The 26015-nt window shown below is 53.2% G+C and overlaps 1 protein-coding gene across 1 annotated transcript in view; it reads left to right on the top strand.

The window, feature by feature from the left end:
• Positions 1-26015, top strand: part of DENND1A (DENN domain containing 1A) — a 493284-nt gene that overhangs the window by 462206 nt on the left and 5063 nt on the right. Inside the window, exon 19 of the mRNA XM_019658787.1 lies at positions 11936-12024. Coding sequence (XP_019514332.1) covers positions 11936-12024 — 89 coding nt within the window. The remainder of the gene's footprint in view (positions 1-11935; positions 12025-26015) is intronic.

Genomic DNA, 26015 nt, shown 5'->3' on the forward strand with positions numbered 1-26015 from the left:
CCTGCACACACTACGCTCCAGTCGAGCCTTTTCCACCCTGCAGCCCCACGCAGGGTGCCCGCTCATCCATGCCGCCCAGGTAATTAAGTTGATATTCCAACACGGCTTCCCCTCCTGACCTTTTGGAAACAATGTGTTTTGCTGCATCAACAAATTAACTGCAAATCAGATGCTGTCCTCATAAATGTGGGTTTCGTATCCAGTGAGCATACTCACCTGGCCCGCATGCCTGACAGATCTGAACACCAAGGGCCAGGTGGAGGCCGCAGGGTTCCTCCCTTCCCTGGGACATCCGTGTCAATCACACTTTCAGACTTATCCTACATTTGCAACTACCGGCAGCCAAGTGGCCAGAGGTGGTGCATTGACAACATGGAGGCCTGGGCAGGCCCCTGTGGCTGGAGGGGACTGTCTGTCCTTAGAAGCCCACCTGTTCTCCTCCTCCACCAAGGACACTAAGGCCTTTGATGTGTCCGTCCCGCCTAAATCCCTCCCACTGCGCCAAGGAGAAAGTCCACACTTCTTAGCCTGACATTCAAGACCCTGCATTATGTGTCCCCCGCCAGCCCCTCTAAGGTCCTGGCCTGACCCGTCCTCATGTTCACCCTTGCTCTAGTCTTGTCGGATCACTGTGGTTCCCTGTACCAGGCACCTGATTTCCCCACCACCCCCATCTGGTAGAAGAGCCCCTCATTTGGACCTCCACAGACCTCGGCACCCTTCTGTCCCCAGCATTTTAGCCCCTTCATCAGAGTGGGAGCCCTGTGCCTGTACAGAGCAGCTTCCACTGTTTGTTAAATGAATCATGTGCCTCTCGGAAGCACCAAAAAGAGATGCTCAGATGAGAAAGGAAGGGGAAGACGGTAGTCATCCTCTCTCGCCAGCCTGTTCTGCAAGGCACAGACCTCTAACAACAGGTTCTAACTTCAGAAGGGACAACAGTTAGGAAAACCACGTCAGAAAGGATTCTAGAAGACTTTGGAAATTTGGGTTGACAAGGAGAGCACAATGGGCTGAGAATACCTGCTTGTTTTAGTTCCTGCTTCTAGCTGTGTGACCTCCTACTAGTCCCTTCACCTCTCTGGGCCTCCTGTTTTCTGTCTCTATAGCAGGGAAATCATTCTTCTCTAACTTGCCTCACCAGGGGATGTGAGGCTCAAAGGAAAGAGAAGTAGGAATACTTTGAAAGGAAAACGCGTCATATAAATAGAAGAGATTACTATTAAAATCCCATCCCCTTCAACAGTGCTTGGCTGACAGCGCACTCCCTTGGAAAACCAAGGGCTTCATGTCTGCAGGGCTTTTCTGGGCAGACTCGCGAGTCCATCAGGAGGACAAAGGAATGGATGGCCCCACTTCCTCTGCAGGATGCTGGGCCAGAGTCTCACGCAGCTGGATTGCACCCCTGTAGCATCCTCACACCAGGGCTTGTGACTCACGAGTAATTTCTGTTTTACTGAAGAGTTAACTGAGACTGAGGCCGTTAACTCACCCAAGTGTGAACTCAACTAGAAAATGACAGAGCTAAGACTTGAACCCATGTCTTCCTAACCCAATGTGTATTTCTTTGCACTCTAAGAAAGCAATTTTTTGGTGATGTAATCCCATTAGACCCTACATCCTGTGTCTTCTCCTGAGTGCCCGGCCTCTAAGTAGTTGTTCCATAAATGTACACGGGCGAATCCTTCCACCCTGCGAGAGCGAATCTGCTTCCCCAACTACACATGGCCTCCAGGAGGGTAGCTGCCTGTGGGGGTCATGGAAACCCCCAGCCTTGCCACAGCTGAGCTCAGGAAGTGCCAGATGAATCGTGGGACAGAACTCTACTTAGCAGAAGATGGCTAAGGGCCCAGCCTATGTGAACTCACTTCAGACAGCAGTCAGTGTGGCCGCATTGCGATCCTGCAAGTAGCTGAGGGTCACATGTAACGTGATTTCCGTGCAAAGGTGCCTGGACCTCTCAGTTCCCTGCCTCCCCTTTAAGGCTCTTCTGGTTTAGCCGCTGTGGTGGGAAGAGCACTGGATTTGCAGCCAAGAGCCCAAGACCCGCTTCCAGCACTCCCCGTTACCACGTGGGGGCCTGGAGCAGGTCCTTTCTGTTTCCTTGTCCACGCTTCCTGCCACTAGGGCCGTGGGAAGAGACGAACAAGCCCGTGCTGCCCTGGGCTGGGGGCTGGGGGCTGGGATGCAGAGAAGGAGAGCCCTGGGGAATGCACAGCGAGGGGCTGCTCCGGGCTCACCTGAGTGGCTTACACTGAGCCCTGGCCACTTCTGCAGTCTGCTGGGCCCCACCTCACACTGTCATGGTCCCCACATCAGTTAGTCCCAGATTTAGCTTCCCCAGCACCTGCGGCCAGGTTCTGGAAAAGGGTGTGTTGAGCTGATTCTTCCCTGGCTTCTCTTCACCCCCTTCCCACCCAAATCCCACCACTCATCCCCTATGAGTTCTAATTGTCCTCCGAGCACTGAGCTCTCCCCAACCTGTGTCCTCAACTGCCATCCCACCCCAACATAATTGGGAAACATGGCCTAGCGGCCCCGCTATTTCTCCTCCAGGAAACAGACGCATCCTCATAGCGGCATGTCCGTGTGTGTTTGGCCCTGCGGACAGTGCCGTCCCACCCCCAACACCCCTGCAGTAGGCCCTTCATGGTCACTGAGGACATGTCTACCACATTACCTTTTCTTGGTATATTTAAACCCCCCGGTTAACTCTGCTGGCTTCTAGGTTGGCTGTGGCCAAGGGGCTGCTTTCCTCCCACCACTTCTAAATTCAAGTGCAAAAGAACCAGCACTTTCTGATGACAGTCAAAGGAAAATAAGTTAATGACGGAATCTGAAAGTTGAACTAACATTTGTTGAGTTTCTACATGTGGCAGGAAGCTTCAGCCAGAAATCATTTGCTGAGCACCTATTATGTGCCTGGTGGCGTTTGAGGCAGCAAAGGATGAATAAGAGGCACCAAGGGTGAGACAAATGGAGATGGAAGGGTGTTTCAGGCTTAGGGACCAGCAAGAAAGCACAAGAATGCATGAGGCATTCCGGGAGAACAGCTGGGTGAGCTGAGCTGGTTGGGGAGCCCCGGGTGGGGAGCCCCTGTCAGGGGTAGGGATGTGTCATAGTTGAGGTTGCAGATTTGTGGGCGGGGTCCAGAATCAGATGGGCTTTTAAGACTTCAGGTCGCGTTTTCCAGGGGGACTTTAATGGGTGTTATAGGGAAAGTGAGTCCTTCAAACAAATCGGGGAGACAGGACTTTTAAGGAAAAAAGGAGTTAATAGGGCTTTATCTGTTTAGGTTGGATTTTTTTTATTGCAAAGGTTTCGCCTACCGTGCTAACAGGCATTGTGAATCTCCAAAAGGAGCGTGACAGCAGACAGCCTTTCCCAGCCTCGTCTGGCTGGGGAACCCCCTTTACTCCCATCATACATTGCATCTCCCAGGATGGTGTGTCTCAGAAGACACCTTGGGAGATGCTGGCCTTCCACTGAGATGATGTAAGCTGGCAGGTGACATATCTGGGCGCATGTTCTGTTTGAGTCCACTCTGGAACAAGAGTAGAAGATGGATCGGGAGGGGGAGAAGCTGGAGGCAGGCAAACCTGCTCGTGGTGACAGGTGCTGGCGGCACTGTGGGGAGATCTTGGCGAGCGTCGTCTCATTGAGTCTTTCTAACAACCCCTTCGGGTAGGGACTGCCGTTACCTGCGTGTACAGATGAGGAGAGTAAGGCTGATGGTAGAATGGCGGGCCCAGAGGAGCCCAGAGGGTAAGTGGGGGCTGGGGTTCAGTCTGAGACTGTCCGACCCCAGAGGCCATCTCCTGAGCGCTCTGCCCCACTGCCACCCCTGCCAGCAAGAGGGAACTGGCCAGGCCAGAGGTGACAAGCAGTGAGGGCTGTGGGGCTGGAGAAGGTGGTCACCCAGAAGTAAGTGGCTGAGCACCAGGGAACAGATGGGGAGGAAAGGGGGGCTGTGGATGGGGGCAGCTGTCTATGCACCCAGGGAGGGGGCTCCCCTCTCCCCGTCCTTGTGCTTTCCTCCTGATGAGCAGTGCGAGTGGGGGGCTCCCTTCCCCTCTGCCTGGCCTGCTTCCTGTAAGCCATGAAGGGGGAGAAACACGGCTCAGTGGGCAGCCACCCTCATCCCTGTCATCCTCAGCCCAGAAGGCCTGCAGCTGAAGGAGACCCAGACTTCCCACCCACCAGTGGCACAGAGTCTGGGAAGCAGGAGTGAATTTCCATCCAGACAAGCTCTATGTGCCATGAGGACCCCAATTCTCCACTGCATCCTTCGGCCAACTCTCCCCTCAGACCACTCTGACAGGCCCTTTGCAGGGCACCGGGGTCCCCAGGGTGCCTGAGAGCCCCTGCCCCCCAGGAGCCGGGTTCCGAGGATGAGTGGTAAGGCAGGTTTGCTATCTGAAGGCTCATTCCAACCAGCCGAAGCTCTAAAGCACTGTCCAAGAGAAATGTTATGGGAGTCACACGTGGGAGTCGCACGTGCAAGTCTAATATATTTAACCCACATACGCAACATTATTTTCATTTCCACATGTAACGAATATTTAAAATGACTGAGATGTTTTACATTCTTTTTTCAAACTAGGCCTCTGGAATCCACTGTGTGTTTTATACTTACAGTATGTCTTAGTTTGGACTCGCCACATGTGGCCATTGGCTCCTCTAGTGGGCAGTGCTGGTCTAGGCTTTGTCAAATAATGGCATACCTTCGTGAACTGTGGGGTCGAGTTGGCAGGAACCAAATGGAAGCCTCTCAGGGTTTGCTGAGGGTCAGAGGTCTCAGTCTAGTGGGACTTTTACTCTCCTAACCCTGCCTACCCGCCTCCCACACTCTCAGGGCGCCCCCATGGGCAGGCCATTGAAAGGACCAAGCCTGACTTTCAAGATAAAGGATTTGAGAGTAGAGCCCAGAAGTCTGTGTTCTGTTGTTTTTCATTCAAGTCCTGATTTCAAAAGCCAAGCATCTTGTACAAATTGTATTTGTTCGTCAGACATTTATTGAGCACGTATTTTCTTCCAAGGCCCAGAGATGGAGTCCCTCAAGAAAATGAACATTTGAAAGATGATGGGGAGAACTGGGGGGCAGATGCTCTGTGTTTGTGATAAGTCCCACCTAGCAGGAAGCCCTGGGTGGGGGGAGCTCAGAAGCCTGCACCTGACCAGGCCAGTCTTCAAGAACAAGTAAAAGTTTGCCAGGCAGACCTGGGTAGGTCAGTCCACCCAGAGGGCAGGCAAGAAACGAGAGGCCAGAGCCATTTGGGTGAGGTTGGGAAGGGCCTGAACCGAGGTCTGGGAGGATTTGGAATGCTGCCCAGGGCTTTGTTGCACCATCGTCCAAGGATGGGGGTGGGGGTGAAGGGGATGGGTGGCAGCCAAGGTCTCGAAGCTGGGGTGTGGCATGCTCATATGGCACTTTGAAAGACCCCCCCTTGGCCTGTGTGGAGAATGGCTGGAGGACACCCATGCAGGGGCTGTTGGCAGATGATTGCAGTGACCCAGGTCAGAGGCGAGGCTAGAACAAAAAAATGAGCAGCGGGGAGGGCCTCAGAGATGGGATGTACAGGACCCGGTGACCAGCCAGTGTGGCGGTGTTGAGGCCTGGGTGCTTGCCCTCAAGCCGTGTGTGCACGTGCATCAAGCAGTCTCCGTGTGTACTGATGTTTCAGTTTCGCTTTAATGCAGCCACAAAGACTCCGTCCCACCCGCCCGCCGCCTCCCAAGATCCAGCGCTCCAGGCCCGTGAGTAGCCGGTGGTTCTGCCCCCTCCCCCACCTAACACTGCCTGGGCCGCCGTCCCCGCCTGACTAAACCTTGGGAGTCTGAGCTCAGCTGCCTTGCCAAAGACAAACAGGGATTGGGGTTCCCAGCTTCCCTCTCTGTGTGGCATGAACCCAAACTTGCCTTTTCTGGGCTTCTCTCTCCTTTCCGTGAATCAGCTCAGGGACTTGCAGGCCAGAGCTGTAGGTCACTGGCGGCCACCGTGTGGTGTGTGTGCCGTGTGCACAGCCCTGGAGCAGACCTCCTAGGATGAGCCATGTTTCTGGCCAGCGAGCTTTAAAGCCTTGCTCCAACCGCCTCTTCTCACAAAGGAAGCAAATGTCTGGCCATGCCGAGCACCATGACTTGAGCACTTCCTTTAAAGTGGGAAACTTGCCAGGATCCTTTGGTGAGGGCTGTTTTCCAAGACAAGAGTTTCTGTCTCTTGTTCAAAGCGGCCACTGCTCCTGCACCTGAGCAAAGGGATCAGGTCCCCGCCCAGCTGCCACCAGGGTCCTCCACCAACGGGTGTCCCAACCGCCTCCCGCCTCCTGCAGTGCACGCACCCAAACCCAATTTGTGAAAGATGTGGCGGCCAAACGGTGCAGGTGGCCAGGCTGGACTGTGTCTGTTTTTTATCCTCAGTGCACACACCCAGCCTCGATGGGGTGGCTACTCTTGGCGTGGATGTCGGGAAGTTCTGGGGTACTTTTTTCCTCCCCTTCCCTACCATGTGTGGGAGTTGGAGGGCTAGGTGGGGATTCGGGGGATTTAGATGGCTTTACGTGTGATGGTCACGAGGCTACAACTCCAGCCACGAGTGATGAATCGATCCTGTTACCCAAGCGGTCATCAGCACAGCTGTCGAGGGGCTGGAATGTTTCTGCTCACTGTCACTGGAGGAAAGGCCCAAACAGCAAAAAGGAAAAGCACTTTGGGGACAGGCAGCCCCTTCTGGGTCAAACCTTGCATAATTCAGTGAGAGTTTCAGTATGTCTCAGCAACATGGATTCAACAACGTAGACAGAGCGAGGCTTGAATACCAAAGCTGTGTGGCTTTGGGCAAATACTGAAGCTCTCTGAGCCTCACTTCTCTCTCAGTCATAGACCCTCCTTCTCAGAGGGTGTTTGTGAGAGAGAACACAGATGATATCTGTAAAGCACCTAGCACAGTGCCTGGAACACAGGAGTGGTGCTGCTGCCTCACGGGTTTTTAAATCTTACGACTGCTGAGGAACACCGCGGTTTCTGGGTAACCGCCATTTGCCTAGAATTTTCCTGTTAGCACTTCATCCTTAGGCAACTCATCCAGTAAAGCCTCACAGTCTCCATGAGGAGGGCACTGTCTCCATCCATTTTAGAGATGAGAAAACTGATGCTCGGTAACGTAACCCAAACTCCTCAGCTGCAGATAGGGGTCGTCAGACTAGAACAGCGGTTCTCAACCTGTGGGTCGCGACCCCTTTAGGGGTCGAACCACCCTTTTTCACAGGGGTCGCCTAAGACCATCGGAAAACAAAAAGATATTTACATTACGATTCATAACAGTAGCAAAATTACAGTTATAGAGTAGCAACGAAAATAATTTTATGGTTGGGGGTCACCACAACATGAGGAACTGTATTAAGGGGTCGCGGCATTAGGAAGGTTGAGAACTGCTGCTCTAGAACCTGTGGTCCCTCCAGTATCCCAAGCTCCCTGAGCCCTCCATCTCCGTTTCCACGGAGTCCATCTCAGTAGAAAGTACTGGGGCAGAGCCTTCAGGTGAGAAAAAAATAAGCAGCCGCCGGCTGCGCTTCCTGTAGAATGTCTAGGGCAGTAGTGGGTCCTGGCAGGGACACAGGTGAAGACAATTAGCATTTATTGAGCACTTTTTATGTGCCTGGGGCTGTGCTAGGCACTTGAATCACTTGCCCTTAGAAGAGCCTAGAGGTAGCAGATGCTGTTTCCCCAGTTTGCAGCCGAGACCAAAGAGACGATGAGACCAGGCTGGCCTTTGAGCCCAGGCCTGCCTCTGCCGTGCCCGCTCCTCACCAGGCAGGCTCCCCTGAAACCAACGTCGCCCAGTGGGCAGCGCTCGAGAGTTCCCTGTAGAGACCTGGGACCTGAGGCAGACAGGGACTCTCTAAGAAAGCATGATATGGGTCAGGGCCACTCACCTTGGGAAAACTCAGGCACTGGAGACAGCTACCGTGGACTTGGTGTTGTCTCACCCGCGTGGGGACTCCTGCAGACTGTGGGTGGGGAGGTAGCCACATCCACCAGCAACCGAGGACTTGGCAATGCAACTGTCACCCTGAGAAAAGCCTGCTGCTGTTCTGGTGCAGGAGGCGACTAGCCCAGCACTTGGGGCTGTACCCCCTTTGGGCTGTTTGGCACTAAAGGGGCAGGGTGATAGCAGAACCGGTTATCGTAGGCTTGGAAGTCAGAGAGGCCTGCCCTGGTATGAATCCCAGCTTGGCCACTTTGTGGCTATGTGACTTGGGCAAAATACTTACCTTCTCTGAGCCTCAGTTTCATCATCTGTAAAATGGGTTTAGCAACACCTACCTGGTGAGGATAATGAGGTCATATATGTATAATGCCTAGCACCATCCCTGGCATGCAATGTGCACATATACCCCACTTCTACCAACCCAAACACCTTCTGCCAAGCAGGGTCAGTACGGGAACCCTAGGTTTTGTGCTTTCTGGGCCCTGCGCCCAGGGTGTGTTCACTCCAAGTGCACTTGGCAGACATGTCCAGTGGGCACCACTGCATACTAGGGGTGAACCTGGGAGGCATGGGGTATGGAACCCCTCCAGGGCCTCGAAGAGGACTGTCTGACGAGCTCCCATGTCAGGAGCCACTGGCCCCCCTGCCGGGCTTTGCCCAGTCACCTAGCTGCACACATTCTGGGCAGAAGTTGGCCCAGGGTGGCAGTAGCCAGGGGGAGCTCTCCACTCAGCCTTTTGGAAGGAGCTTTGTAGCCTGGCACCTGTGGCTGGAGTTCAGATGTTACCAGAGGGTTTAGATTTTCTTTTTGAAGAGAAGAGAAAGGAAAGAGCAGAAGAAAGCCTTGCCAGTGTCTGGTGGACTAAGGGGAGTGGGCCGGGGCGTGCAGGGGAGAGGAGGCTGTGGTTGGCTGCACAGGAAGCGCTTCATAAGCTCTGTATTTATTATTTCTTGCTCACCATTAAAATCAAATGTACTCGGTGCTTTTGTATTCAATACACATTTAACCCTGCCGACTTAGATTTCTCAGGTTTTAAATCCGGTGGGGAATTGGCTGGTTTCCCAACTTTACCCTCAAGTCCCCCTTGAACAGAGCTCAAAATCCCTGTTTAGCATTTTCTCCCCTGGCGCTGCTGGGATCCTAACACTGGTGGGGCCGTCGCTGTGGTGCGTGCATGTGGTTTCTTCCCTCCTCCCCAGCCCCCACCCTTCCTAAGCACCCCAGAAAGACGGATGTGGTCGCTGCAATAGGACGGGCCAGTTGTCTGCACCGTCTTGTGATTCGGATTTAATTAAACCATTTTGTCTCTCTGTGTTTGTGCCTGGTTGTGGCTCTAACTGTAGGTGGCTCTAACTGTAGGTGGCTCCAACTGTAGGTCTGCGGCCGTGTGTGTGTGTGTGTGTGTGTGTGTGTGTGTGTGTGTGTGTGTGTGGGAGAGAGAGAGAGAGAGAGAGAGGGATTTGTGCTTGTCTCTTTGCCTCTTGTGTGCGCCTCTGTGAGTGTGTATTTGTGAGGTTCTGTGTATGTTGGCGTCTCGAGGCCTCTGTGCATGTCTCTGGATGGTTGTGTCTGTGAGTATAATTTTCTGGCTGGCTTTGTCCACACCAATCAGGTGTGTGTGACTCTGGGTGTGTCTGTAATGGTGGGGGTGACTGACTGTCCCCAGGTCTGTTGTGCCTCTCTCCCCCTCCCCCGCCTCCCCTGCCTCCCTGCTCCCCTCCCCCGCCCCGCCCCTCGCCTGCTCTGTCTGTTTTATCATCCCTAATGAAGCAGTCTTCTCCATCGATCCTGCTGATTGCCAACCCATTCCTTTTGTTTGTTGGCGCTGAGCCATTCAGCGGCACTCTGACAGCTCAGCTCGTCTAATTAGCTCTGTTGTTCTTTTTCCCCATGTTTCACCACGTTGCAAGTTCAGTTGAAGTTGCCACAAACTTAATCCCCCCATTTCAGCCACAAGTTCACATTCCTAACCCGCCTTTATTGTAGCAAGGAGCAGCCATGTGCAAGGACAGGCGGGCCTTAATGTCTGCCCTTTCCTGAAACCCCCATCCCCAGACCCCGGGGCAGGACAGAGCTGCTCCGTCACCCCCAACTGCACACCCGCCTTTGTGGTGACAGGTCTGGGGGGGCATCCCAACCAGGTGATCCTGCTTCCCAGCTGCCTCTGCCTCTGGTCCAGGAAACCAATTCACAGCTAGAATGGGCGGGGGTGTATCCATTCGTGTATCCAGCAAATGGTGACTGGATGTGTCTGCTTTGTGGCAGCCACTGTTCTAACAACAATGATAATAATAGCAACATTATTGTGCACTTCTTAGATTCCAAGCAGCAACGTTCACTGGTTTCTAAAATACCTTGCTGAGTGACCGCTCGAATTCCAGGCACTGAGCAGGACGCTAGGCAAGAGTAAGACCATCATGTGTGGCATATTCTAATTCACAGACACCCCTCCCCTGGCTTCCTGTTGTTGACAAGCTCACAGGAAGCAAGGTGAGCATTTGTGGAGCCCCACTGTGTGCCAGACCCCGTGCTGCCACTTTTCCTGTGTCATCTCAGAGGACCTTCACAGTAGCCCCAGAGAAGAGGACAGCAAAAGGGGTGGGGTGCATTTGGCACTTTTTTTTTTTAACCACATCTCTGAGTTGCCAGACGAGGCTGAGATGAGACTGGCCACTCCACAGGAAAAACTTCAGTTAGATCAGACGTGCAGAGACCTGAGGGCTTGATCAGACTCTATAAAGACTTGTCTTTTATGCAGCCAACTTCTGTAATCTCTGTTCCTAAGCCATTGTGCTGTGTCGCCCACAAATTGCTGGGGGAGTGGTTCAGGGAAGAGGGTGGGCAGGAAATGGAGTGTGTGCTCTCCTTCCCTGTCCTGTCGAGAACCTGAGCCATCTCGGCATTTCCTACTTCATGCCTCACCTGCAGAGAGAGAGCAGGCCCCCTGCACAGGGTGTTGCAGCCATTTTTATCTGCCGTGAAACTCGCAGATACACTCACTGGCATTGGAAGTGGTCGGAGATGACAGTGCCAAATTTAAAGCCATGTAATGTTGATTGGACCAAATGAGTATCCTTCTAGGGACACCTCGAAATTCTCAGCCTAACTCCCATCACGGGCTCTGCGGGGAAGGGGAGTGTCTTTTTCCGTGGGCCCTCATCTTGGCTTTAATTGGTAGCTGATCAGGAGGAAAACCAAAAGACCCGTCTTGTCACTGCATCCCGACTGTGGATCACAAAGTTCGGTGTGCTTCACTGTCAAGTACGCCCAGCCGTGACCCTCCAGCTCGGTACACACACAGCATTGGAGCCACCTGGGGCGTGCAGGGCGTCCAGGCCGAGCCCTGCTCAGGAGGGCTGCACGGGGATGCCCTGGGGAGCAGACGTGACCTTCGTGGTGCTCTCTAATGCCATTATTTACTCCCCTCCCCCTTGCGTTAAGAGAAGGAAATACGCAGTTTGTAATTCAGTTGTAAACAGAACAAAATGAGCACATGTACCCTAAAAACAAAGTCTGAGTAAAACCTTTTTGTTCTACCAACCAGCTTCTGGGTTCTAGAAGAAGGTGAGTGGGCACTTAGCATCACTGAGGGCCTCTTCGTTCCAGGCCCTGTGTGGACAGTATTTCATCGAGCCCCTCCTGCCCCCCCACTCCTCACCCCCAGTCCCACCTCCCTTCGAGGAGGCAGGGGGAATGGCCCCTCCCTGCAGGTGAGGAAACCATGCTCTTAGAAGACTCTCTCCCGTTTGAGTAGGCCCCAGGATTCCAGTTCATGCATCGGCTGCACGTGCAGTGACGATCTTCTCATACACAGCCTTTGTAGCCTGTACCGTGAAAACCCCTCCACATTTATTTTGGGGCCACTTACCCAAATTTTCAAAATGTTCCTGTATGGCTTTTCCAACTCACAACCTCTTGGGGGTTTTTCCCTGCGCCCCTTTTAGGTGCGCCCTCCCCGTCCACATGTCGTCAGGAGACCAAAGAGCAATGTCACCGTGGAAGGCCGGAGGACATCCATCTCGAGCCCTGAGCAGTGAGTACCCCATCACTCCCCTCCCCCTGTCTGCAACAACCCCGTGGGGCCGGCGCTCTGTGGAGCCCACGCTGCAGCCCCTGCCTTTGAAAGGCGTCCCTGGAGCCCAGAGCGTGTGTCAGAGAGGTCAGTCAGGAGCAGGCTTGATGTTCAGCGTTGGCTTGTGCTAGCAGTAGTCACACCAGTGGGAGGCCCAGAGGCCAAGGAGCCGGGCACCTGGGCTGGGTTTTGAGTGGTGATGCCCCGAGGGTATTCACACAGGCTCAGAAGAAGGTTCCAGGCCTTTCCTCAGGCTGAAGATGCAGGGTCAGCAGGAGACAGTTAGGAACCCGGTCAAGGAGGTGACCACTGAACAAGGGCCTCCGCCTCCTAGGCCTGGGGCGCCTGAGGGCTCTGGAGCTCAGGACGGTCCAACCCACTGTCCCACTTCCACTTGGCTCCCCTGTGCCAAAGCCTTGATGTTATTGTGGCTCTGCTTTTTTACCTGCCATGGATCCAGAGGTCCTCGGGGCAGGCACCTAGCACAGGCCTCAACAAAGACCCTTGCTGGGTAGATGCTGAATAGGTGTTGGATAGATGAGGTAACTGGTGAGGCAGGTATACAAGCAGTGGCCAGAGGCTGAACTGCCTGGCTGGGGCAAGGCTTCGGCTACACGCCACCTGTCTGCGGAAGGGACCACTGCATCCATCAGAGGGATGCAGGGCCCCCCTTTGTCCCAAGGCGCACAGCCCTCGGGCTCTGCCCAGACAGCCCAGCAGCTACACACTGGCTTCCCGCGAAGCCTTGAAAAAGTGCACGCATCCATCTCGGTCTGGGGCTGTTTGGGGAGCCAGAAACATTGCCCCAGGGACCCTGAAGTTCTTCAGGTGAAGAGGGGAGCAGTCCTCATGTCTGCACCACTTTCAGAAGAGTTCTCAGGGAAAGAAGTCGAGAGAGATGGCAGGCCCCAGCCAGAAAAGGAGCCGAAGGGCAGAAAGGGATTCCGCAGTGTCACGCTGTGGCCTGAGCCAGATCGCGGTGCACTTCAGCGCGGCCAGGATTCTCTGGTTTACCGTTCTTGTTGCTTGAGGCTGTTTTGTCGTTGTAGAACCAGCCTACCCAGGCAGCCCTCAACTCAAGCCTTGCCCAGAAAGCAATGGGAGACAGAGCATGTATGTGTGTGTCTGCCTTGGGAGATGTTTAGTTATGCACAATTTGCAAGAGAGGACTCCTGAAGTTGGGTATAGCTTCAGCTTTTGCCTGACAATAGGACAGCGGGCATATGAGGACCAGTCCCTGGCCCTGGCTGACATGGATCATGATTGCCCCCTTGTGGGGAAAATGGTGCACAGCTTCCGTGTTCCTCAGACCCTAAAGATTTCTCTTTGAGAGGATGAAATCGGTCACTTTTCTTTAAAGTCGCGTCTTTAAAACTGGGCCTGTACTGGGATGCAGGGTCATGGGCCTGCAGATACTGAAACGCGAACCCAGAATATCCTTGTGCTGTACAAAACCACCCCAGACCAACAGCACTTCACGCGCTCCAGACGAGCATCACCTGTTTTGTGGCCGGGTTCCCGATTAGAGGTCGGGCTGCCTAATCACGCCTGTTGACGGTGTTGCTTTTCCAGCCCGGTGCTAGGGGATGCCTCTAGTGTGTGCCAAAGAGCCTGTGTCTGGTCATCCCATCCTCCTGGTTGTGCCAGAACTGCGCCGGTATCACTTTTCGTTTCTTTTCGCAATATGCCTTGTTTTAGATTTCTGTTCAGGAAACATGTGGGGTTGAAATGAACCAGTTGGGAGCATGGGGACTCGTTTAGTGAATTGGCAAACTGGCAGTGATAGAAAAAAAATGGCAGGCACTCTGTGACCATACATCACAGAGGCTCCAGCTCAAGGAGATAAAAGAGGTACATTTTGGGACATCATTCCAAGAGTTTCTGCTCACGTTTTTTTAATGGGTGGGGAATGGGGGCTGTTCTCCCATAATGCCAGTGGCATTCCTGGTGCAGCCTGGGTGTTCTCCTGCATCTCTTCCCATGCTGCCCCCCTCTACCCGCGTGCTCCTCCTCCTCCAAGTGCCATGTCACAACAGCACTTGGATGTGTTTGTCTCAACTGTCATCGGCTCCAGCTGGCAAGACCAAGTTCTTGAAACACAGGAAGCATCCAGCGGAAAATATTTTAATAAAACAGACTCCTCATAAAATATTGTTCTAGGGAGGAAAGAAACCAGCTCCACCAATCTGTCAGCATTGTGTTAGGAGACACGAGGAGACAAGCCGGCAGGCAGGAACCAGATCCTAATGGGCCTTTGTTGCGGGTGGTTCCGTGTTGGGCACTCGGATCAGTGCCTGGCCCTTTCACATGGCCTGGAGTTTCTTGAATCATGGATCCCTGCTTCCACTGGGAATATCAGACTGCATCAGAAACGCAGAGGATTTGGGTGGCCCAAAGAGATGCAGGACCTTTGAAGCTGAGGGAGTAATTCAGGCCTCCCTCATGTCCAAATAGCATATTAAGTAATGAACTTGGTGGACAGCAAGACAGAGCTGATTAGGGATAAGACGGTCTCCACAGCCTCCTGCAGCAGGCAGCCCGGCGTCTGGAATTCATCAAGCCCAGAAGCATCGGCCGCCAGCTCTCTGGCCAGTGGATGCACTGAAGTCCGTCTCTTCCTCTCTAGGTGATGGTCTCCTGTCCATTCTTTGAACACCTACTAGGTGCAAGCTTCATAGGGTTTTGTAAAGGAGGCCTTTAAAGAAAACCCCCATGCTGACTCTTGTTGACTTACATTTTCCCAAAATGAAATTTTTTTCCTGTGTTAGATTTGCTTCCTGAATCAATGGTAAGTGTCCTAGCCCCTGAAAACCATCTGATGGCAATGGGCAGAACACTTCAGAAAGATTTCTGGGGAAAGCGTTCCCTCTGTTTTTCAGTTAACATTAGCTAATTGATATTCAGTGACTATTTCTCCTCGAGAACTACTGGCTCCTTGCATTATTATTCAGCACAGGGCTGGTGGACTGCCCTGAGCTCTCCCTAGGGTAAGCGATAGGGTCAGCCGGGATCAGGCCGCCAGACTGGGAGTCAGAGGCCAGTTAGCAGCAAGTACAGTCGAGCACCTCTCGTGTTCTAGGCCCTCTTAGGTGGGTGCTCATTTCTCCTCCCACAGACTGGGAACTCAGGCTCAGAAAACGTATTTACTCAGTACTCCAGGGTTATCCAGTTCGAAAGCGGCAGGGCCAGCACTCCGGGTGCTGCTCGATTTTACTCTCTCAGTTCCATCCTGCTGCCCATGGGGGTCCATCACCAGCCTGGCTTTGCCTAGAGAGACAGCTCCTTGTCCTAAGATGATTTGTCCCGTATGCCACCCTTCCTCTCTGGCTCCCTGGAGTTGGGGAACAGAGCTGTTCAGTCCTTTTCCTGCCAAAGAAGCAGTGTCCACTGGTGCCTGAGTGTTTCTACCTGAGGAAGAAAAGAAAAGCAGCATTTACTGAATGTCCCCTCAGATTGTGAAGGATAGCTGGTGGCTTTTTCATTTAACAGATAGAGAAACTGAGGCTCAAAGAGACACTTTCAGTAACTTGGCCAAGGTTCTGGGGTTAGAATGTGTGGGCCCAGCTGTCTGATGACAGAGGCCTCGCCCTTTCTTCTGCACCATCCAGGCTTTTTGTTAAGCTAATTAGGACTATGCCAATCTACGTGGCGAGGACCGTGGAGGCCACTGTGGGCACAGCGAGGCTCATAGCTCCCCACCTGTTCAAGGTGGGCCCTGGCTGTTTCAGTCACAGTGTGCATGGCTACCAGGCCCCGACTTATTTTTCTTTTGGCTTGTCAGGTATAGGGTGATTTCCCATAGAACTTGATGCTTAGAAGGAACCAATAACCATCTCTAAGAGACAGCGCTGTGTTCAGTACCAGCTGCCCCTCAGGACCACACACAGGCCAAAGGCAGGGAGTGACCTGCTGGTCCCCAGGTGCCTCTCTCTGTCAGGCTGTCGTTCGTTCACTGCAGTGGGGGTCAGGGGCAGTAGCCCTTATAGAGCTGCTGAGAGTATGGAAGGAGGTAGTTTCATGCAGGCTCCACCTTAGTTAATCTTCACAACGACCCAGAGGGGTCGGGCCGTCTTCTGCGTCTTATTGGCTAAGGGGCTTGGGGTCAGATGCAGAGTCTGACACTTTCATTTCACCTCCCATGGGTAACACACACAACACCCTCCAGTCACACACGTCTCAACCGGCTGCAGCCTGGTTCTTTGAAGTTTCATTGTACTAAGTAAGAATGGCCCAGATCCAGCTACCAGAGGCCCCCACCTATTGCCCTGCTCACCCCTCTGGTCAGATCTATGCAAAATCTGCTCTTTTCAAATAATTTTGTTTGTAAAAGTAACCCAATAGCCTTATAGACAATCTGGAAGTTAGGGAAGAGACCAGTTCATTCCAAATTCCATACTTATTAGCATTTCTGCAGATTCCCCTCCAGTCTTGGGGGTACGTGCACAGCCTACCTCACCACGCCCATCATACTGGATTTGTAGACTATTCCAGGTTTTCATTAATATGAAAAATGCCAGAGTAAATGTTCTTGTCCTCCAAACATTTTCTTATTTTACATCCTTTTAAGAAATGGAACGATCAACAGCTACCATTAACCGCGACCCGCGTGCTAAGCACTCTACCATTTCATTTAATCCTCACGAGAAATCTGGGATGGGGAGGTAGGTATCATGAGCTCTGTTTTATAGAACAAGTAGCTGAGACCCTGAGCGGTTGTTACCACCCTTGGTCACACAGCTAGATAGTGGCAGAGCTGAGCTTCAAATATGTCTCTTTAACGCTAGAGGCCGTACCTTAAACCAGTAACACAGGCAGATTTCTGCTCCATGTTGCTAAATAACTTTCTAAAAGAATTGTACCACTTTGCACTCCCACCCAAACTGTGGGCTCCCTGGGAATCTGGGCCTGGGGATACCCAGAGGAATGTGTGGCTGGCGTTACAAACCCTTCTGGCCAAGGAGAAAGTCTGCAGGTTGCGCTGGCCAGGCAAATAGCCTGTACCCCAAATGGCCAGCCCACGCTGCTTTGGAATTGGAGAGTCTGATCATCTGAATTGCACTGCGTGACCCCAGCACCCAAAGCCCCAGAAGATTAAAATATGATCAGAAGAAGCTGCCAGAAGCATTTAATGAGAGCTCTGCCCAGAGACCGGGTCTTTTGCAATTGTATCTCTTCAGGCCCGTACACACATGCTCTGGCAAAAAAAAAAAATGGTGTTTTGCGCTGCTCCAGCCCCAGTCTCCTCAAGCAGTGGGTCACAATGGGGGGAGAACCCCTTTTCCTCCTCCATGACCCAGAGCTGCCCTGGGGTGTGGTCCGTCAGCTCTGCCTGGACGTGGCCTGGTGCATGGCAGGGCCTCAGCACCTGACAGCCCTGGGTCAGACCCTGGGTAAATTTCTTCACCCTCATTTTTAAAACACAATGCCTATTTAACATCCCAACGAACACGACTTGAGAACCTGCCCCAGGAGCCACACTAGCATCTTAAGTTAGCCAGTCTCCCCTTCTGCCATCCCCTGCAGCAACCACTGCAGCCTCAACAACCAGTCACTCCCCTGAGCCTCCCCCTTCCCATGCCCCAAATTCCCTGGGCTTCCCCTGATGTAGCACTGACCTACCGTGTTGTAGTTTTCCTGTCACACACAGGTGTGCACACACAACACACATGCCAAGAGTCTGTGAGCTCCAGGTCAGAGCCGGGTGCACTTAACTCCCGGACCACAGCCCAGCCCAGGCCTCTCTGTTCAGGGGTGTTTACTGAATGAGTGAACAATGGAAGCACTGAAGGCAGATTGAAGCATACAGCCCAGCAGCCTAGAGATGGGGGAGGGGTGTCAGCTAACAGCCACAGATGTGTGAAGAGCACCTACTATGTGCCAGGTGTGAATATGAAGCTACCGGCATCCCACCCCCTGCCCTGGCCAACTAGTTGCCAGAAACTGTGAGCAGCCCCAGGAACAAGGCTCCAAGATGCCAGCTGGGCCCTGGACCCCAGGGGGTAGGGGCAGCTGTCTGGGTACTACCCCCTGGCCGGCTGCCAGGACCTGCTCCCTGAGCGGCTAGGAGTCCAAACATCCAAGCAGAAGGCCACAGACCCAATTAGCAAGGCGAGAGGCCCCTGACCTGCCTCAGGCCCCTCCCCTCTCCAACGTGGGTTCTGGGCCCTGGGGACAAAGCCAAGCCGGAAGCCAGACATGGAGCTGAGCACAGACTGGAAAAGCAGGAACTGCCAGGGAGCCCCCAGGGGTGTGCAGCAGCCCCGGAAAACACAGGCCCCGTCGTCTCCAGCCACTTCTGCCTGCCACTCAGAGGGAAGGACCTTTCCCAGGAGCTGTCACAATAGGGGCGTTAGTTCCAGCTGGGAAACCAAGCCTTCAGGATGCCCTAGGAAAGGCACTCCATCCTCGAGACATAACTGACTTCAGGCACCTCTGAAAGGTTGTGCCATCACGACCGAGCCCCTCCCTATTACAGATGGCACGTCACCATTTCGCAAAGTGCCTGTTTTAGGCCCAGAACTTTCCCATATGTCATCTTGGTTACCCTCCCACACGTCCTGAAAGTCTTCACAGTGAAGGCATTGTCAGCCCGTTCAGCCATGAGGGAACCAAGGCTCTAGCAGTCAGTGGAATGATCTGAGTCCAGGACATGCACTTGGGTCTGCTGGGTCCCACGTCCACGGTCCACTGCTTTCTCACCAGACGCACCCCCCACTACTCCTGCCATAGAAAAGACTTGGGCTCTCGGCCAGCCGAGGCCATCTTTGGGATGGAGGACAGTTCTTCACAGTGTCTCTTCCTCGTAGGCAAAGTGCCCCCAAGGTGTCCCCACCGCATCTTCTCTCCACCAAAGAGTCTGAAGAGTGGGAGAGTGGAGCAAAGCCCACATCCTGTGCTGGAGCCTCTCCGCCTATGGGGCTGCCCACCTAGTGGCCTGGGAAGGACTTCTCAGGGCACCTGGGGCATGGATGTGGGCGTGTGATTGACACTAATGATTTTTGTTGAAAGAAAGAACAAATGAATGGACATACAGGTTGATAAGTAGTTATGTGGGTGGATGAACGAAGGCTAGAAAGGCAAAGGGCTCAGTCACCCCAAGAGAGAGGAGATCAGGGCCAAGCCAGGAAGGCCTCTCCACTGCCTGCCCAGCCTCACGTCACCTCTAACCTTGCACATGGCTGTCAGTCCTTGTTGCAGGTCAAGGCCCTCCATACTTTGCCAATGCAGCCCAAGCCCCCTGAGCTCACTTCTCCCGCTGTGCAGCCTCTGCCATACTCATGATGAAAAGCCCACCTCCCACATCACCTTCAAGTGAGCAGGTACACCCCACCACTGCCCTCTGGCAGAACACGTCCCCAGGGGGGTGGACTGGACCTGGTCTCACACTTGAACCGTTCTCCTGACAGGAAGACACCCTCTCATGTGATCACAACTCATGTCAGCAGGGATTCCCTCGTTCCTGTTTTTAAATAGATAATCGCATACAACTGAGTGCGAAGACCCTGGAACAGCGTCCCCGTCTCCAGTCCTCCCTCCCTGAGAACACCGCCAGCCCTCAGCCTGGGTCGCGCAGGACCCGGCTCCCTCTGCGGCCCGTGCACTGAGCTTGTTTCCTGCCGAGACCCCTCTGACTTGCTTCAGAGCCTTTTCTATTTTTTTAACCTGTGCCCATGCTAAGGTGTGGTCTGGAGTGTTTGCCCTATGTCCTGGTGATGGAGGGAAAGCGTGGGGCTCGCAGATGATTCTGATGTCCTAGGGTCTGCCCAGCTGGGGATCAGCAACCCTAACTGGGAAGAGACCGCCCTCTGAACACCTAGGGAAGCCCCTGCCCAGGACGAAAGAGCCCAGAATGTAGGTGTTGGCAGGTGAATGTGGCATCTGGGTAGCAACTGAGTGTTCATTATGCAGTAGGTGCTATGCAAAGCCCTTTACAAATGTTTTCATTCACCTTGTATGATAAGAGCATCAGGAAGGCTGTAGAATTCCCATTTTACAGATAAGCCGTTGAGGTCCAGCAAGGTAAAATGACTTTCCCAAGGTTACCTGGCTGGGAAGTGGGGGTGGTAGAAGGCTGTCTGGACAGACTCGTCCTGGGACCTGTCCCTGCTCATCAGCCCACAGTAGCCACGTAATCGGACGCCAGAGCGGCCACCACATTTACCAAGTAAAGGTCGTTTGTGCTGGAGTGAAACGATCCTTTAAAAAATGGTCACCAGTTCCCCTCGTTACCTCCGGAGACCAAGTCCTTGCTGATTTTTTCCCCTTCTTTATCTCAAGTACATTTAAATGTCAATTAAATTTGAAATATCTACATTTGTCAGCATTTCATTTTGGGCCAGCGTGACGTGCTGCTGATTTGTCCACGCGATGTGACACATGAAAAAAACTCTCGAGATGCAGATCTTCCTCATTAAAAAATAAGCCCATGCGATCCCGGCACGGCAGAGAGCCACAGAGCACGTCCCCGCTTCCTGACGCTGTGTCTCTGACATGGTATTTAAAAAGGAACAGCCGCGCCTGTCACCACTGTCACACGCGCGCGCTAACCGGCGACACGTTAAACCAAACATTAGAAAGGGTTCGGGAAGTCATCTGCATGGGAACTCCGAGCCGAGGAGAGGTGGGCGGAGGCGGGAGCCGCCCTGGGAGATGATGGGGTCTGAACAGTGATGGACAGCGGGCCTTTCTTTCTCGCCAAGACTCCAGCAGCCCTCGCTGAGTAGCCAACTTCGCCATGACCTGCCTTCTCACAGACAGCTCTTTGTGGATAATAAAACCCAGGCAGTGGTGGGTGGCGGACTGCAGGGTAGTAGTTGAATTGGGCTAATGAGGGGAGAGGTACGCTTTTTTTTTTTTTCACATTCCGCCTTAAGCTAATAAAAAATTTAAACCTGGACGTTTTCGACGGTTCATCCTTTATCTCTGACAAATATCTGACTGTATGTTTCACAGGAGAACATGAGCAGTTGAATTTAAATAAGTTTATTTTGAAACCTCGCCTTTTGTTAAAAGTGGAAGGGGAAGCACCCAACGCCTACTTTCATTGTTTCGGATCCACAGAACGGAAGAGGCCAGATCTCAAAGCGGTTTAGCATCAGGGAAATGCAGGTTCCCGGCTCTCCCTTTAGCTGCTGTGTGACACTGGGCAAGTGACTCCCCCTCTCTGAACCTTGGCTCCCTTATCTGCAAAATGAGGATGTGATAAGGAATTAATGAGGAACTGTAGACAGCATTTAGCCCAGTGCTTGTCAGTACTGCCAGTGTCGTCGTCATCACCCATGTGGCCCGAAGCCTGGACCTGAAAAAACTCTGACTAAACCACATGGCCAAAGTCTCATCTGGTTGCTCTGTCACTGTCGAGAGACAGACACTCTGTTCAGGAGACACCGGGCCTCTTGTTGGAGCCACTGCCCAAGCAGCCTGTCCTGGCCAGGAGAGCCAGCTGCAGAGGGAGCTGGAAATCGAGGCTCCCTCTCGTCCCCTTCCTTTACTCCCAGGCCCTCTCCGTGACCATGCCAGTGTGGGGAGCCCCTGGATTTCGACAGTGACATGAAATGACAAAGCCGAGGTCCAGCCCAGCACAAAGGCTCTTTGCCCTTGTGTGAATCCAGACATCTCTGGCAGGTTGAGCGGCGTTCGTCTCATGTGCCAAGCTGTGATCTCTGCTTTCTTGTCAAAGCCAAGGAGGGGGCCGCACCTGGATGAGCGTTGGAAAGGCATTCAAGATAGATTTGAGGGCCACCCAAGAGCCTCATTCACTGTGAGCCAAGCAGAAGTGTGTTCCCTCATGTACATCTGCCACCAGCCCGGCTGACAGGAAAGTGGGGACCCTAGACTGGAACCCCAGCTCGTCACTTCCCGGCCAAGTCATTTGGTCACATTTCTCTCCTTCGCCAGTGACTCCCAGCGCTCAGCTAACACGGGCTCCTCACAACAAGCACTCAGGAAGTGCCTCTTGGTTGGGCACATGGCTGGACAGATGGACGGATGGACTAATGACAGTTTCATCCTCTGTGAAATCAGTACAGAGAGACCTTCCTGCTCGGCTGTTGGGTAATAATGGGCCTACGTGTGGGTATTATTTTAAACATTTTTCTGAGACTCTCACCTGCCCCGGTGTGCCTGACACCTTCACCCTCAAATGTGGTCCCATTCTATGGATCAGAGGACAGATGAGGGACTCAAGGAACACTTGTAATGGGAGGGACTCAGGCTGTGCTAGGAGTCCAGGAAGATGGGTGAGGTGGGAAGCGGGGGGCCTTGTCTCCGCAGACGCTGGCTTCATTGCGCTAATCTACTGTGCCCCAGGTGGGGACAACGAGAATGAGCCAGACCCCTTCCCTTGAGGAGCCCAACTCAGAAGTAGAATTGCAAGACGTCGTCGGGTGGTGTTGATGACGTGCTAAAACATGCAGCCCCAGGAGACGCTAACTGTCCAGGGAGCAAACTCCAGCTGGGAACTCCAGGAAGGCTTTCTAGGCGTGCCGCTTGGCTGGGGCACCAGGCAAAGACAGCAGGCAGGGGGTGGGGGCCTGGAGCAGGGAGCTGGAGGAGGCCGCACAGGTGGACCGGGCCAGGCGTGCAGCTCGGTGTCTGCCCTGCTTGGAGCTCAGACTTGGCACTGTCGCTGTGCACCCCTCACCCCTGCCCACCTAGGAAGTCAGTCTGCAAACGTCTGAACATTATGATTTCTAACACTTTGCTCAGAGGGTTTACTCACCACACAGCCAGTTGCCGTGAAATCTCGATTCAGAGCAGCAGATTTGCATGTTAAGCAGGAGAGTGACAAGTCAGGTTGGACTCGGAGCAGGAGTCCAGGGCTGTGTGGAGAGTAGCCCTTCTGCCTTGTTTTGTGTCCTGGTGAAGGCCGAGGAGCCGGGCAGCCTTGTCCCAAGGGTGGCCAGTGCACATTTTGGCAAGTGAAACCTTCCTGCCCTCTTAAATCCAGAGGAAAATGCCCCGCCCCCCAGCCTGATGCTCTCTCTGGTCCAGCAAGGTGGCCTGGGACAGGACAGGAGCTCAGGGACCCACCACCTCCCTGTGTGCAGCCCTGGGCAAGTGGCTTCCCCTCTCTGCGCCTTGACCCCCACCGCAGCACAAGGACAAAGCTCTGCCGGGCTAACTTCCAGGGAGGATGCGAGGAAACACGGGCTCAGTCAGGTGTGACGGTGCTGGGAGCTCCACAGCCTGGCAGCCAGCTTTGGTTCTACTTTTGAAAGAGCAGCATATTTGGGGGCAGCAACTGGCTTAACACCCGTAATGGCAGATCGTAGCAGGGGCCAATAACAATCCACTGCTCCAGTCCCCCGGGGGGACAGCAGGTATCCCTCCGGCCATGGTTCCCAGGTACTCTTTTGGGACATGTTGCTTTTTCGTGAAATTAAACCTGTAAGGAATTGCATCATATGAAGCAAAGAAAGGAGAATGCTCTGGCTGGGGGTGGGGGGAGGAGATAGCACCCCTCGGGCTTTCAGTGTCTTTCTACCCACCCTCTCCCCAAACTTCACCCTCATCTCCAGGGATCCTCGCCGTGTGTACCCAAGTTTGCTGTATGAGGCAAGAGGTGTGGACCGCCCACTCCCAGCCATGTGCTCAAACAGCAGCCACAGGGCTGGGATTTGAACCTAGGTCCGCCCAGTCCAGCTCCCCTCTCAAAGCACAGGCCTCTCGTGGACCCTGGTCAGTGTATAATTCATAGGAGCTGGCATGCAGGGCTTTCTCTGGGCTGTGTGCGTGTTTGTGTTTATAGAGGTAGAGCTCACAGGTGGCTGACAAGGGAGATGTATTTTTTATAACAATGAATATTTAATTTCCACATCACAGATGAAAAAGACTCTCTGAAGAGGCATGTGAGAGAGACACCAGACCGAAGCCACTAATCAGAAAAGGGCCTTCTCACAAGTTCCCCTCCACGTGCTCACTTTCTTCCCTAACTTTTTTATTTTTAATTTTTTCTTGATTATTGGAGTAGATGTGCACGTTGTAGAAAACATAGACGACACAGAAAAATAAAGCGGGGGGGGGTCACCCATACTCCCATTAGCTGCTGTTGACATTTAGGCATATACTTTCCCAGTTTTTCTATGTATGTTTCTGTAAGTAGATGAGCGAGGAGGTATGATTGCAATTCCGCATCCTGATTTTTAGGTTTTCCTGTGTAAACGTTATAGTTAATGAGAGGCTAATATCCAGCCATCTGTACCATAATTCACTTCACCGGCTCCCTATTGCTGGAAATTTAGGTTGTTTCAGTTTTAATATCATAAACATAGCAGTGAGGAAACTCTTCGTGCATAATCCTCTGCTCCGTTTAGGGTTATCTAAATGGAAGTGGGGTTACCAGCTCACAGGTGACCGTGTGTTTAAGGCTGCTGACATCTCTGGCAAACCCAGTTTCTTTTCCGTTTGGGACCAGCCGCCTCACCTTGGGGCATGTCGGGCCTCCCGTGCCCCCTGGCCTTCTCCCGGGCGCCTCCACCCAAGGCGAGCAGAGCGAGACCAGGGCCCGGCACGGAGCCCAGAGGCCCCCCTGCCACCCCACCGTGTGGAGCTCTGAGGGCACCGCCTAACTCTTCTCTTCTCTCTTGTCTCCCCCACCCCAGCCTGGTAAAGCCCTTGCGACACTATGCAGTCTTCCTCTCCGAAGACTCCTCTGACGATGAGTGCCAGCGCGAAGAGGGCCTGAGCTCGGGCTTCACTGAAAGCTTTTTCTTCTCCGCTCCCTTTGAATGGTCTCTCCTTCCTCCTTCCGTTTCCCTGAGCTGGGCTTGGTGACTCGCTGGGGCCGCTGCGGGGAGGGGGTGGCTAGTGCTGCTGGCCCTTGTGTGGGGGGGGGGGAGGGGGCGGTCTAGGGCTGCTGCCTTCCGGTGCCCCGGTGCCACTTTGCAGGGTGAACACCACCTCTGTCTGCCTCTTCTCAGGGTGTTCATTCTGCCAGCCCCACAGAGGCTGTGACGGTAGAGTGAGGTGACAAGAGTGACAGGGCTCTAAAGGTGTGAGTCGGGGTCATCAGTCCTGTTCCTTCAACAGGGAAAATGCACTCGACTGTTAATGGAATCAGTGGCTACGATTAGCCTGGTTGGTGACGCCCGAGTCCTTTATCTCAGCACATCTTAGAAAGCCATGGAGACGGAGTGTCAGATTTTTTAAGTTTAAAAAAAGAAAAACTTACTGCTATGGGATGTGTATATTAATGCTGGCATATCCAAATGTTTTACTGATCTGCCTGACTCTAAAATAATTTTTATCATTATTATTTTTAGCCTAAGCCTCATGCTAATTATAAAGTGAAATAAAAATGAAGGTTCACCACCATCCAGCCACCCCCCCAAATTAAGCTTTTCTAGTTCCCCTTTTTTGCCAGTTCTTGGCCCTCCACCCACATGTTTTTGAGAGCTGGGAGTGAGCAGAGGGACAGCATTTGTCTGTGTTTATTTGTTAACAAGGTTGTCATGCTTTGAATGGGAAGGGGCCTGCCCTTCGCTAAAGTCCAAGGGGCCCACAGCGACCCCCCAGGGAGGGAACCCTTACAGCGTTTACAGCACAGGGGACTCTTCCCCTCCACCTCCCTGTCCCCAGGCCCCTCCCCTGGGCCGTGGGCTGCTCGGGACACCTGATTAACCCGACAGCTCTGCTCCTGCCGCCACTGCCCCCTCTGGATAGGAGGTTCTGGCACTTTCTGCCACCAGCTTGCCTGTGACCACGGGCAAGTCACCTGCTCCTGGTATCCTCACTCAGTGTTGCCCAAACTTCACGTGTCACCTTTACTGTATGTTGAATCTTTTTCTTTTAAAACTTAAAAATTAGCCTTGTCCTAAGCAATAATATCTATGATATAGTCTTAGTGTATCGGTTATTACTTCTATTAATTAAAATATAGAGTCATTGGAATAGAAATGTTTATGTATCAACTTAAAATCCCCTTGCAGGCAAGGCACTCTGGGTGATGTCCA

This window comes from Hipposideros armiger, unplaced genomic scaffold (genome assembly GCF_001890085.2).
Source record: "Hipposideros armiger isolate ML-2016 unplaced genomic scaffold, ASM189008v1 scaffold_290, whole genome shotgun sequence".
Classification (NCBI taxonomy): domain Eukaryota; kingdom Metazoa; phylum Chordata; class Mammalia; order Chiroptera; family Hipposideridae; genus Hipposideros; species Hipposideros armiger.